Source organism: Lepisosteus oculatus, chromosome 6 (assembly GCF_040954835.1).
Source record: "Lepisosteus oculatus isolate fLepOcu1 chromosome 6, fLepOcu1.hap2, whole genome shotgun sequence".
Taxonomy (NCBI): domain Eukaryota; kingdom Metazoa; phylum Chordata; class Actinopteri; order Semionotiformes; family Lepisosteidae; genus Lepisosteus; species Lepisosteus oculatus.
In genome coordinates this window covers 17,402,735-17,416,621 of record NC_090701.1, presented here as the reverse complement: position 1 = coordinate 17,416,621, position 13,887 = coordinate 17,402,735, and the positions used below count along the sequence as shown (strand labels likewise).

At 39.2% G+C, this 13,887-nt stretch overlaps 1 protein-coding gene across 4 annotated transcripts in view; it reads right to left on the bottom strand.

The window, feature by feature from the left end:
• The window catches only part of pip4k2aa (phosphatidylinositol-5-phosphate 4-kinase, type II, alpha a), a 93,937-nt gene that overhangs the window by 23,253 nt on the left and 56,797 nt on the right, over positions 1 to 13,887 (bottom strand). For all 4 annotated transcript variants that reach the window (XM_015354601.2, XM_015354602.2, XM_015354600.2 and 1 more), the window contains exons 4-6: positions 6,262 to 6,414; positions 2,622 to 2,768; positions 2,141 to 2,179 (exon numbers count right to left, since the gene is read on the bottom strand). In XM_015354601.2, coding sequence (XP_015210087.1) covers positions 2,141 to 2,179; positions 2,622 to 2,768; positions 6,262 to 6,414 — 339 coding nt within the window. The remainder of the gene's footprint in view (positions 1 to 2,140; positions 2,180 to 2,621; positions 2,769 to 6,261; positions 6,415 to 13,887) is intronic.

Here is a 13,887-nt window from a genome sequence, read left to right as displayed (position 1 = left end):
CGCTTGGAGTTTGAGTTGCTCAGAGGTTCCCCCCTTTCTTTTTACATCCCTTCCAGTACCCGTTATCTGCAAAATGTTCTCACCAGATGATTTACATCTGAATAAGTCCTAATTTGCTGCTTTAAAATTAAAATGGGGTTCTGCTCTTTCATCACAATGCCTGTTTTTTAGCCAAGGTACAGGTTTAACTACTTTTCTTTGGGCTCTCTTAGACAGTACAGTCTTGATCTCCTTGATCTACTGTACATCCAAGGAGTGGAAAAAAATTATTAACTTCTCTTGAGTAGTTAGATGGGCTGAATGTCTTCCTCTTGTTTATAACCTTTTCTACGTTTTGTGCTCTGCACTCAATTTCATACACAAGCAACATAATTGCCTTCTTAACTGCTTCTTCCTTATTTACTACCCACTCATTTCCAACTCGGCATCCAAGAGCCGTATAAAAAAAAGCTATTTTTTTGCTGTAATTCCTTACAAACAGCCATACTATGGAAAAACAATAGCATATACTACAAGCCGGACACGGAAGAAATGAAAAAAGTATTTTTTGGATGAAGAGCCATTATATTAAACTGAAGTAGAATCTACAGATTCTAAAGATCCAGAATCACCACTATCTCCATTTGAGTTTTGCATGTCTTTATTCTGTCTTTGTCCATTTTCCTTGGGCAGCCTTTTCCTCTAAATTTAGATTATTTTTGTTATACCTATCTGATTTGGAATATTCAACTGCATGTTTTTCACATCTTGCCCTGTTACTACAAACGATTCTGATGAGCTCACACTGAAGTTACTCGTTTTACGAGACACCGCTGGCAACTGAGGCCCATACTGAATAGAAGTGCATCCCTTAGTGACAGCAGCACAGGCCTGCTGGTGCACAGGAGGACATAGGGGTCGCAGAGAGCAGAGGGTCGAGAGAACTCAGGCCCACTCTTCCCACCCTCATCTCCGAAGCACTCAGCTAATTGCAAGTACCTGCTTGGGGGTATCTCAGCCACAGTTGGCTAGTGACATGGGCCAGGCTCGAACCCGTGATCGATTATACACCTCGACCTGGACTCAGGCATTTGCTTTTACTGGTTAAGTAACCACATGATATAAAAGCCTGTATTTAGTTTAAAATGTGGGAAACTCAATCCAGTTTTCATGTTTTATTAAACAACTTGTACACAAAGACTACAAGAATTTATTAGGACAAAAAAGCGCTCCAAGCCCTTTTGCTATTAATACATGCATATACAGCAAACAAACATTTAGATGGTTTACTGATGGGCAATTACAGCTTTAGAACTAGGGTGGCAGGCCAAGAAATAAGTTCCTAAAATGAAAGGCCCCAATCTGTTTTACAGCTGACAGTAACACAAGGTGCAATAATACAGTGTTTGCTGTTCAAGATCTATTTGTCAGACAAAGAGCTGCATAAAGAAAAGGGCAGGAGAAGCATCACAGAGAAGCTGCTTTGACAATCAGTGACTTCAAGCACTTTATCTAGAAAAATGCAGTGATGTAAATACTAAATGACTGAATGATCTGTCTGATCTGCCTTTACAGCTGCACATACAGTAGGATTGTCACCTCAACAGCAGCACCATAATCCCAGGGCACAAAACGCTGCTCTACAGAGAAACACTTGCTTCGCATTATAAATGGAAAAGACTCTGAAAACGTAATTTCAACGTGAATCTTACAGAACCTCTGTGTTTTTTTTTTTAAATACAAACCGGAGCTAAAAGGCCTCTCCAGTCTGCTAGAGCCCCAGGATCACGGGCCAGGTGACAAACCTGTGTTGCGTCAGGGACAGCGGCAAGACGAGCTCCCAGAACAAGGAAGCGAGCGACAGCACTGATGGAACAACGGGGGAACACGAGGAAAGAAATGGAAAAAAAAAATTGAAAGGATGGGGATTTATGCCATTAGAGGAATGACAGACTGGAGCTGGAGACCCATTCCTCGCTCTACAATCCCAACCCCATGCCAGAAGGCTGTGCTTTCTGCATGGCCTGCAAATATACTGTACAATGCGCACACCCAGACGTATATGGCTGCCACAGAGTGGCGTCTGATGTCACTTGGTCAGCACTGCTTTCTGAAACCTCTCTGCCGAATTAAAACGTCAAAGCATTAAAAGTGTGCCTACCTTCTCCTTGTCACTAGCTTCTCTGGCCACGGTAGAGCCCTGAAATACAAAGAACCATTTAAATTTCAGGACACACCAAGTTGAGGCATTCTAGATCAGAATTCAAGAAGCACACCGTCGGCACAAAGTACAGTTTGACAACTGTGTATATCTTACATGTTTCAGCATGCGCTGTGTATAAACAAAACAGCCCTCAAAATGTGTACTAAAACACAAGCACAAACACTTATAAAAATGGCTAGAATTTGGGAATACCTGCGAAACTGTATGTGTACAGAGCAGTGAACAATAGAAACTGCAAATAATGAAGGAAAATCACATTCTGGCTAGTTTAACAGTTATGTCTGATTGTAGGTACCAATTTTGGTGATTTTCAAAGTCACAAAGGAATGATACATGCCACAAATTTAATTTCCATCTTGCATAAACGATTGAAAAAGCTACACAAGAAAAGTTACTATAAGTTACCTCTCCCACTTACCTTCAGATCATATTTCCTGTAAACAGACAGTCTGTGGCTAAAAACGTTTCTTGTAACAACTATGTAGGTCTCGTCTCCATCCACTGTGAGCCGGTACATGCCCAGGAACTGTGGCAGAAGCGTGTTTCCGTGGCATTCGACGATAAACTGCATGGGTGCACAAGGACGCAGCGTACGGTTAATGGGAGGAATCTGGGAGGTGCCTACAATGCTTAGCACACAAAATGTACGATGCCATGGATCTGTAAAATAACACGGAATTTGGAGTTTTCACACAAAAAAAATTCTTAACGGACTGGGCACATTCTAGAATTTAACTCTGAGAATTGGCAAAAAAACAAACCTAAAAAACAAGCACACACTTGGATATCTTGATGCTGTTCTTAACTGCCGAGATACATTTTCCCTTTGGTACTAAATCAACATGGCACTGACAATCCTTTGGGTCTCAGCTGGCTCACAGGAACAACCCCAATGACACAGAGAGGAAATAAGGAAAGGAAGACAAGCTCCTCCAACCCATCAATCACGCCATTCCTTTCGGCACGCAATGCAAGGTCCACAGCACCCAACAGGAGTGCCCCAGTGATGATTCCCCCTCCCAGGTAACAGCAAGTCTGGGCCTTTCTACTTGGCAAACTGGCCCCAACAGAAACATGTTTCTTTCAGGTCACCTGAAGGTAAATCATGAAGAAATGCTGTAGGCAGCGTGGCGGCACAGTGGTTAACTTTGCTGGGGCCCTGGGGTGCTACCTGCGCTGTGTCATATTCGTATGTCCGCCCCATTTCCACATGGGTTTCCCTCCTGGGGCTCGGATATCCTCCCACAGTGCAAAGCCATTCAGGTAGGTTAACGGACTTCTGGGAAAACTGGCCCTGGTGTGAATGTGTGTGCACGCATGTTTGCATCTGAATGGGCTCTGCAATGGACTGGTGTCCCATGATGCTCATAATACATACTGAATTAAGTTGCATTGGAGATGCAATATTCTGAGTACCGAAGGAGGTTCAAGTCCTAAAAATGTGCAAAATGCTTAACGTTGCACGCTTGGTAAGAATATTTCCGTTTTTTGTGAAGAGGCCCCGAGCTACCTCTAAGGATCTGCACAATGTCATGGACTGCAGTTTGAGAAGTAACGATTTACATTTTGAATCACCCCATGAAATGATTTATTCAATAGTGCAATGTTCTCTACTGTTGAAGCTTTTATTGACAAATGTTTTAATAATGGCATTCGACATTTGATTTGTTGCGTGCTTTCTTGGCTATATTAAATACCCCTCCCGGCTGTGGTCTGTGACCTTCACCGCAGTGCCTCAGCAGCACTAAAATAAAAATGACTGCTGAACATCAGAAGTGAACCCCACTGCTTCCTGTGCTGAGGACGATTTTATGTATTATATATTTTATGGACTATTTTCTTCCAAAAAGTCACCATATTTAAAAATGCAAGTGGCCACAGTTATAAAAAAGCATGGTCTTGAGATCATCCCAGAGACAACATTCTTAAAATTTAGGATATATGAGATATTGCTGACAATACCAAGTAATCTCAGGAGTATGTTTTCTCCAGAAAATGTTCTGCCTTTAAGCTAAATGTACATTCCAACCTTATTAATTTTTTGGTGAAAATTAACCCCCAATTTGTGGTTCATGATTTTCACTATGTATAGTGAAGCTGGTGCTCTCTACAGGGCTTTGTGACAAAACCCTTGCATATTCTTAAACAATGTTTGACTTCTGTATTTACTCGAACAGAATTCACATTTAAGTAGCAGTACTGACAACAAGTCTGCTTTTGGAATGAAATTCCATAGATCACAACAATGCATGTAAATAAGAAAAATCTTAAAGAGTAAACATTAGGAGACACAGACTACATAATGCAGGGGATGGACAGTGGTGCAGTGGTTAGTATTGTTGGTTTGCAATGCTTGAGACCAGGGTTCAATTACTGGGGTGCCATCTGTGCTGAAAGGTATGCAACCAAGATGACCTTACATTAATGGGAGATTTAAATTATCCACCCATTAATTGGGACAAGATGATGGGGAAAAAAACAGAAGCTGCAACTGAGATGACTGAAATGGCTAACTGCGGTTTTGAACACTGTGTAAATACAGTACACCAAAGAAAGATTGTCACTCATTGACCTGATCTTTACCAAGAAATAATCAAAGGAACAGACATTAATCACTGGAAATTGTAATCATGATATGACATCTTTTGATGTAAATTTACAGGTAAAGGCTTATTCCATGCTGAAAAGAAAAGAAATAACATTTTGGCTTTGTGTTTTCAGCATAAAATAAGCTTTTACCTGTTGCTTTCCAACCTATGCATGCTGACACAGCTACCTACTTGATCTTATGATGTAGTCTTTCAATCAAAATCTGACCGAAATTAAGGTTTATAATTTTAAACAGCAGACAAGAGAATGAGTCAAAGCTGACAGGTGGTGAACTGGGACGAGACAGATACAGAGTCAACAGAAGGAAAAAATAGTTTACTGAGCTTCAGACACAGATGACATGAGACAGAATGACCACAGGGAGACAAAACACTGCAAGTGGTAAATACTGAAAAGCATTTCACAAATACTAAAAACAGAAGAAAGTGGCTTATGGACAAACGATAGTAATGACAAGATTATAAACATATATTAAACATACTAAATGAGTGTTTAGTATACATATTAGGAAAAAAATGTCTCATGTAGCAGATTGAGCTCAAGCAAGATTTTACAGTGGCTAGAACAACTAAAAACTAAAAAAAGAACTAGGTAACGACAGTTTTTTCCTCAGTCCCATTTCTGAAAAAGAGTAATTCACTGACCACTCATTATATTTCAAATCCTTACTTTGAACGACAGTGATACTCGCGAATGTTACGTGGTTTGAACAACTGCGAAAATGGCACAAAATTATAAAAAAAAAAAAAGACAAAACTGAAAATTTTCCTTACTGGTAAAGTTGAAAAATGGAAAGGGATAAAAATGGCAGTGATAAATCGGAAGAGTCTTTCTAAAACAAGGGCAAGATGGATGTAGAAAAGGGTCTTATTCACTTGTGTGAATTCTTCAGCCAAACAACAAAGAAAATAATGGTGAAGCGTGACATTATATATTTAGATTTCCAGAAATGTAGAATTCATCCCCCTGAAACACAGGCAGATTGCAGTTAAGTTAAATTAGCGGGGCTGTATTTAGTGCAGACAAGAACTACTGTGTTTTCCAAATGTGAAATATACAGCAGTGTGACACACAAGGGTGTCTGCTGGATCTGTCCCTGTGTGCCTGCAGCCACCCAAACAACAGTTGGTTCATGAATTCAGTAGTGTAGTTCAGTAGTTGAAATAAAGCATAGTAGTGGTCTGCTATAACCAAAACTAAACTAAATCAATTTAGTATGAAAATTTGTTGCCCATAGATGAAATTTAAAAAGACACAACACTAGAAGCTCCAGTACTATGGTCATGAAAGAATTAGTGAAAGAAGGGTGTCGTCAATAGAAATAAACTTAGAATCCCTTATAATACATTGATTTTGTACAGCTTTCAGCATCTTAGTAGCAAGTTCTTACTTTCACGAGTGTTGTAGATGGATGCTCTCATTGAGCCGGATTGGGTTCTGGTCTTTACCTGGTGATATTTCTTCAGTATGTTGTGCATCTCTGCGACGTCTTCGCTGGTGATGGTTTTGATCACGTATCTCTTGTCGTAGGTCATGTGGAAACGAGCCCCGCTGCGCCCTTGGGAGTCGCTTGTGAGTGGAGCGCTTCTGGTCAGCGAATTCTGCAAAGAGAAGCAGGATTTAAAGCCCTTGTGCTACACACTGCATCAACCGCCTCTTGGTTCAAGTGGCTCTTCCATCAACTGAGACGAACAACAACAAAAGATTTCATTCCTGGTTAAGAGCAAGGCTGCACGGACATACAGTAAGACGACTGTGAAACATTACCGAAAGTCAAGTTGACTCTGCTGAACTAGTGCAGAACAGAGGGATGATGCACTATTGAACCAATTTAAGCTGTACAGTTTCAAAGCAGCCAGACAAAAATCAATGCCTTTTTTTGATCTTCATAATTGGGTCAAGTTTGTTCAGGTTTTTTTTGTAAATAAAATAAAACCCTTTAAAACTTTTAAGAATTAATATGTTAATTGGGCATATGTAATCTACATTTTTGAAGTCTCTATATGTGTAAGAATGAGGTTACAGGCAATTCTCCATTGATAGTTTTCGTTTGCGTTAACGGTGCTTCTGTTAAAGCTATGATCTTATACAAGATGCTTCTGTCCAACTGGGAGGTCACATTCTTTTACTTACAAAATGAACATCCCATATGCAAAAGGAGCAAGTAAAGGTTTATTTCATGCTGAAAAGAGAAGAAAAGAAACAACTTTCCAGCTGTGAAGCCTTCTTTGGGTCCACAGCTGAAACATTGTTTCTTTTCTTCTCTTTTCAGCATGAAATAAACCTTTACTTGTTCCTTTGCAGTCTACGCATGCTGACGCAGCAACATATGAACTAATCCAATATGTAATATATACACAACAGAAACACTGGTGCTTAAAAAACAAGTTTTTAAATCAGTGTTACACTGGAAGTCCTTTGTTGAGCATCCAGACTTCTTATTAATGAATTATGGGTATAATTACAAGCCATTCATATTAAATGCAGTTCTACAAATGGTAACAAAAATCACATTTGTGGTTCAATGACAGCAGGACACACAAGAATAAATGAATTGTGAAGAATATAATTAAAACATTTGCTTTAAGTTAATGCTTCTGCATGATTAAACTTTGTTTATCAAAAGGCCTGAAGTTTTAACCACAATAGTGAAAGGCTATGCAAATATTTTGTCAGCTGACAGCTACAGTTTCAATATGCTGACAGTATCTGACAAAAACAGTCAATTCTGTTGACCTTACTGAAGAAATAAAGAATGATATGCAGGACCACAACAGCAATAGACTGGAACTAATATCCCCAAAAAATGACATACAAGCAACCTAGAGTAGCCCTAGTCCACAGGGTAGACGTACTGGAGTTTTCTATTGGATTAGGTGCTGGCAGACCAGTAGGTGGCACTGTTTCTCCAAACCAGCTACCATGTGCTGTTTGCAGATAGAGGGCACTGATGATAAAATAAACCAAGGGTCTCTACAGTCCCACAATAGCATTGAGAAGAGTTTCTGTCCCTTCAGCCCCATCTCAAATCCCAGTTCACACTTTCTTGAACACCTAAAGATTCCTTTGTAGGCTGACTGAATTGTAGGTAATTCTTCTCTTATCTACTACGCCTGCTTGGCAGGGATGTACTGGTGATTCCCTGAGGGAGCTACACTCTAGTGCTGAATGAAAGGGATACCCTCTGCAAAGCACTTGACAACAAATACATGGCATATTCTATTTCTTCATGCATATTTTAGTTCCACTAAAATGTTACAATGCCTAATTTCAGTAGGACCATTACATGCAGCCTTTTGGCTTTATTCCAAGCAGGATAAGGATTTTGTTTACAGAGGAATGAAGTGCTCTTTCTAACTCAACCCTGTTCACATTCACAAACAGAATTACACAAACACCGGGAAAAACGGACACCCTTTAGAGATCCCAGTCCACCTCAAGCACCGTCGCCAGCCCCCCTACCGAGGAATACCAGAACACTCTGCATCACTTGCGCGTGCTGGCCGACACCGGCCACGAGAGCCGTTGTGGAAGTGCCACACGGAGTATCCCACGGCATGAAAGGATTATGATTAAGAGTGGGACTCTTTTCCATAGAGCAACGGTTTGACCCAAGAAGGCAATACATAAAGACAAATAATAAAAAAACAAAAATAAACAATTAAGCTTCAAACACACACCCTGCTGGCTCACTTCAATCACTGGTGATACAGGGAAAATGAATGGAATGAGTTTCAACACTCAGAAAGGTGACAGATAATTAATCCCGATCTGTAGTGTATACAGAGCCCCTGGCTGCCAATGCTGCATCCTGACACACTGCCAATCTGCTACACAGCAGTCTCTCAGACGGTCAGGGTTGAGCAGAGCAAGCTCGATCAGCACTGCTGGTTCTGCATTACGGCCTCTTCTTCAGCCGCGATGCCAATGAACAGCTGTGAAACGCAATGCATCATGAAATGGGGCGAGTGTGGCTATACCCGTCTGCAAAGTACAGTAGGGTCTTGACACTCGCAAATGTGCGATGCAGAGAACCATCCAGAAGAACCAAATTCACTTACAGCGTAATCAAATCCACCTTTATACCATCGCATGATGTGCTACAGTATATACAGCAAAATGGTTGAAAGATATACAGTAAGTAACCCTCTTACAGTATCTGATAATTAAAGTACAACGTTAAAATAACATTGTTTAGATAAAAGAAGGAACAGTGATCAGATATAGATATAGTAATCAGTTCAAATTTGAATCCTTCCTCCGTGTCCAACTTTCACTTTCTCTCTCTGCCTCCGTGATTATCACGCCGCACTTTAATGAAAGGGCAATAAAACTGTCAGTGAGGCCGTAAACTCGTCACTAACCTGTCATTCCCCATGCTACTAACACAGAACTGGGAGCACTCATTAAAATATAAAAAAAAGGCCATGTTGAGACGCAGAGGCTGGTGTAAGGGGTACTTGGGCAGATTCACTCACTAGCTAGACTGGGAGTGCAAGATGAATCTGTTGCGCTGCTAATTTAACAGTAGAGGTTAACAACTTTCATCCTGGTTTCACCCCACTCTGCTCTTCTGTCTAGACCGAATCGTGAATCGTCAATAAGCAATTTCCACAAATGTTAAGAAATTAAGAAGTTAAATTTGCAGATGTCAAGCCCCTAACGCACAGAGCAATTACAGTATGTGTCCTCTGAATGGGCTAGAGTTACATTTCCTAACTCTGAAAGATACAGTCACCCTTTTCCTGCACTGTCTTGTACTGGAGTATACTTGCAATGAGGAGTTATTCAAAGCCTTCTTTCACCGCACAGCCACATTAGATGCAAGAATTTTGACAAAAAAAAAATTCTTAAAGCCTCCGCAGGTGACGGCTCTTCAACATTACATTTCAGGTTAAAGCGCATAACACATTTCCCAAACCAGCCTGAAACATCTTGTTACAAAACAGCTCTTGCCCTGTGGAGAATCTCACAAGGCACAACGTCATAAAAACACAGAATTTTTCTTGATCTCCACATAATGCTATACACTCACAGATATTTCTTCGTTGTGTACAGAGCCCTGACGTTGACACAAACATAACTCAAATAAAATGAAACTCCTAAAACACATTAAAACTAAAACTTTAAACCAAAAGTGAGAAGGGTTGAAAGTTTTACACAAATCATTTAATAAAATGAAATAGCAGACGTCAAGCTGTTACCATAGACGTGATGTGGGTGGAAGCAAACATCACATTTGGCTTTAAAGTGTCCAAACTACACATTATAATTAAATGGGAAAGAATTTAAGCAGCACAGAGACATACCGCTGGCTGGAACAAAACAATGTGGTTGGCTGTAAATAGCAAGTTAGTTGGAAATAGTGGAGGCCTGAACCTTACAAATCTCTTCACTTGTCACTGGTCAAAATTACTGGAAGGTCATCAAGAAAGAAACGATCGTTTCATTTTAATGAGTAGTAACATTTTTCGAGATGCATTACATTGTCCCCAATAGGCAACATTTCATATACAGTACCTAACATCAGCTTTCATCATTGAAACAAACCAATGCTCTGTGAAGTCAGCGACAGTTAAAATGAACAGTCCATTTTTTTTTAAGTGCCAGGAAGTTAAGTTTTCCGTTCTACAAAAGTCTCTGTCAAAAATTGTAACTTGGGTTTTATGTGCATCAGTTTGAGCTGTTCTATGAATGAGCCGAATTATATAACTTCTTCCAGATTCAACAAAATACATAGGGAAAAAAAAATCACTGATGTTAAAATACAGTATTTCTAAATCTACAGTATATTCCAATCAAGCACCGAGGCAATACTCAGATCGCACAGAATTCACTTCAGATGGTGGACGGTTGAGAGTGAAGGATTAAGTCAGCAGCATTTCTGTCAGAGCAAAGAACTTGTCTACTGTCTCCCCGACTGCGCATGAATGAGTATACAGTAAATCTAACTTCCAAGTTGCCTGTAACGAGGTGCAGTATATTAATTTTAATGTATTAGCAATGCTGTAACACAGCAATCCAGAGCTCTATACTTTTCTGTGCTTCTTGCACCCTTCTTCATAAAACAGATTAATTTATATACTGTGTATTAGCATTTGGAAAAATCCAAAAAAAATACAAATCAGTTAGCTTACAAATTGTTTCCATTAAATTATTATGGGTTAGAATGAAAATGTCTAAAGTACATGCAGCTCTTCAAGATTAAAGATGGGAATCATTACTTTACTTGTAACCCTGGTCCTACAGAGCCCTGATCCAGCAGGTTTCATTGGTTACCTTTACAATTGCCAAATTCTAAGGACATGGATCGATTCCACTGAGAGTAATTCAGCAGTGGATTTGTTTAATTAATTATACAGTAGATCTTCTATCCATCCATCCCTTTAACATCTTCTTCCTATTTAGAATCACAAGGAGTGGGAGCCTATCCCAACAAGCAACAGGCACAAGACAGGATATATCCTGGATGGGACGCCAGTCCAAACCAGTAACTTATAGATCATTTAGGACTTAAATCTAAGCCTTCAGCTTTCAGGTTTCAAGAAGCGGAGTTCTCTTAATTGAACATATTACTTGTGTGATTCATCAATAATTTACTGGTGTAATCTTTAAAAATGGGCAGAATATGACACTAATTAGATTGAGACTAGTCAAAACCGAGACTATTCAAGGGTATCTTCAATCGTGTGTCTTGGGAACCCCTGTTTCACAGATGTCATCCAGTTTCCTTTAAAATTTCATGTATTTCTGAAGACCTGGAACAGTTTAATTGGAATTATTTTTAAAATGCAACAATTATTTACACAGAACATTAAAGTTAGTGATCTCCACCAATAAGTACTAGTGTTGAAAACAAGATGTACAAGCTCGGTTTTGTAATTATATCTCATTTAAACATCTGGGGTTTCAAACAGAATTGCCCACGGTCCCTTCATTTGAGAAGTTAGTACACGCTATAACAGAAAATAGCAAAGCATTCTTCCAAACTCACTACATAAAACACTGTGCAAAATGTCTTGAAGTTGTGAGTACAAATTAGTGCACATTGTCAAAAACAGGATACTTGCCAACAAGCATTTTTAAGGAACGTTGATGGGAAAGATTGTTGTAGCTCAATTATTCAAAAGCTATCAATGTGGACAGGAAATGGACAGGTTAATAAACACATGTACTTGATTTATTTGCATTTAATGATTTTCTTTATCATGTGAAAAAAAAAAAACAAAAACAAAAGGCAATGTAATTTTCCCAGATACAGTGAAAAGCATAAGTATTGGGACTTTGAGGTGAAATTTTATTAATGAATGTTGTAATGAAAATTGTATTTCAGATCAAATGATTAATATAAGAGAAGAGAATTTAATCTTTTGTTTCTGGGTATATTGCATACTTAGACATGTAAGAATAATATCATTTGTTGTGTTCAATCCTCCCCAGGTTAGAACAAGAACTGGGATAAACGGCTGACAGCTTCTTCTGATTGTTCCATGTTGTTTTAATTGTGAAAATATAGTCGAGCTGTGAATGTATAGCCTTGGTTCCAGATTAGAGAGCTGTGTATAATGGAAAAGCAGGGAACTGTGAAGATAAGAGCAAAGAAAATTTCAATTACAACCAAAGCAGAGAGACTGAACATCCTAACATCAATACTATGACAGAATTATGTATGGTCTTCAGACTTGAAGCAGTCACTTCATGCTAGGGATACAGACTACCTATATCTGTTAAATATGACCAGTGATAACTGAAACCATTTGCTGAACAACCTGGTAAAAGGTAAAGAATTAATGAACAACAATTCACCAAAGACAAATGACCCTCCAAACAGACCTTAATAATCTATGACCCAGAGGAAGCGATGACTCTCGGCATGAGTTGTGCACAAGAACATAGAATCCAGGGTGACACATCCATAGATATCCAGCCTGTGCTCTTGAGCCAGGAAAAGGTCAAATCCATAAACTAGTTATCAGTGCTGCAGCTCCTGTTCTTTAATGACACCAGTAACTACTGGATACCGTATATACAAGATATCTTAATAAATTATTCAGGTTTCCCCCCCTCACCACCACAGCTGGTACATAAAACAAAAGACGTCATGTCTCTTGCCACAAATTCCTAGTTATGAGGGGAGAAATCTGACCGTTACAACCTGGTCCTGAATTGAATTTCATCAACAAAACATTATATCTCAAGAAATGGAAAAACAAAAACTGCCTGAAAAAAAATCAATGCCACAGTTGTCCTATCAACATTTCATTGATCCTGCGGAAAACATTACAGTTTCTACCAGATATCAAGTGAATTCAAAATGTTACAGCTTTTAAAGAACATCAATCCCAATTGAGCAACTAGGACAGGAAACAAAATGAAAACAAGCAAGAGGACTGTTATGTCAACCAATGGTGCTACCTGTGGGAGTTTCAATTAAAAAGAACCCTGTAAGGTTTTACACCGTCATACAATAGGGGTATGGAAACTGAAGGAGAAACTACAATCATGACATCATTATGGCTTGCAGTGTAGATTTTGTATCTGGGCCATACATTTTATATCAGGAAGCGGTAATGTAAGAGCAACAACCTGGGCTTCAAGCTTGACACACAAAAGCTTTGCTGGCTAGAGAAGGCACTTGTTGGTTTAGTTTAAAGTCCGATCCGTTTTAATAAGCCATGAGACTTCTCTGGAAACGGATTCAGATGCCAAAAATAACCCCCATTAGCTCTGCAGGGCTATATTAAAACAGGAATTACCAAAGGCAAATTCATACAGTGTCTATAGAAAGTCTACAAACTTTTTCCAAAAGTAGCATTTTGCACATTCAAACACACAATCTCAAATGAAAAACAATGCTCATAGGAACGGTACATACTGTATGAACACAGACTATTTTTGTCGTAATACTTGTGTAGAACTATTGTTGGTAACTTGTTTTTCCAAACTGATCACTCAAGGCAAGACTATGTGTTAAAAAGGGAGCCTGTTACACATTGTAACACAAATCAAGCATGAATATGCAGTCTTGGCTGTTTTATCACCCTCCATCTCCATACTATTTTGGTCTTCAGATT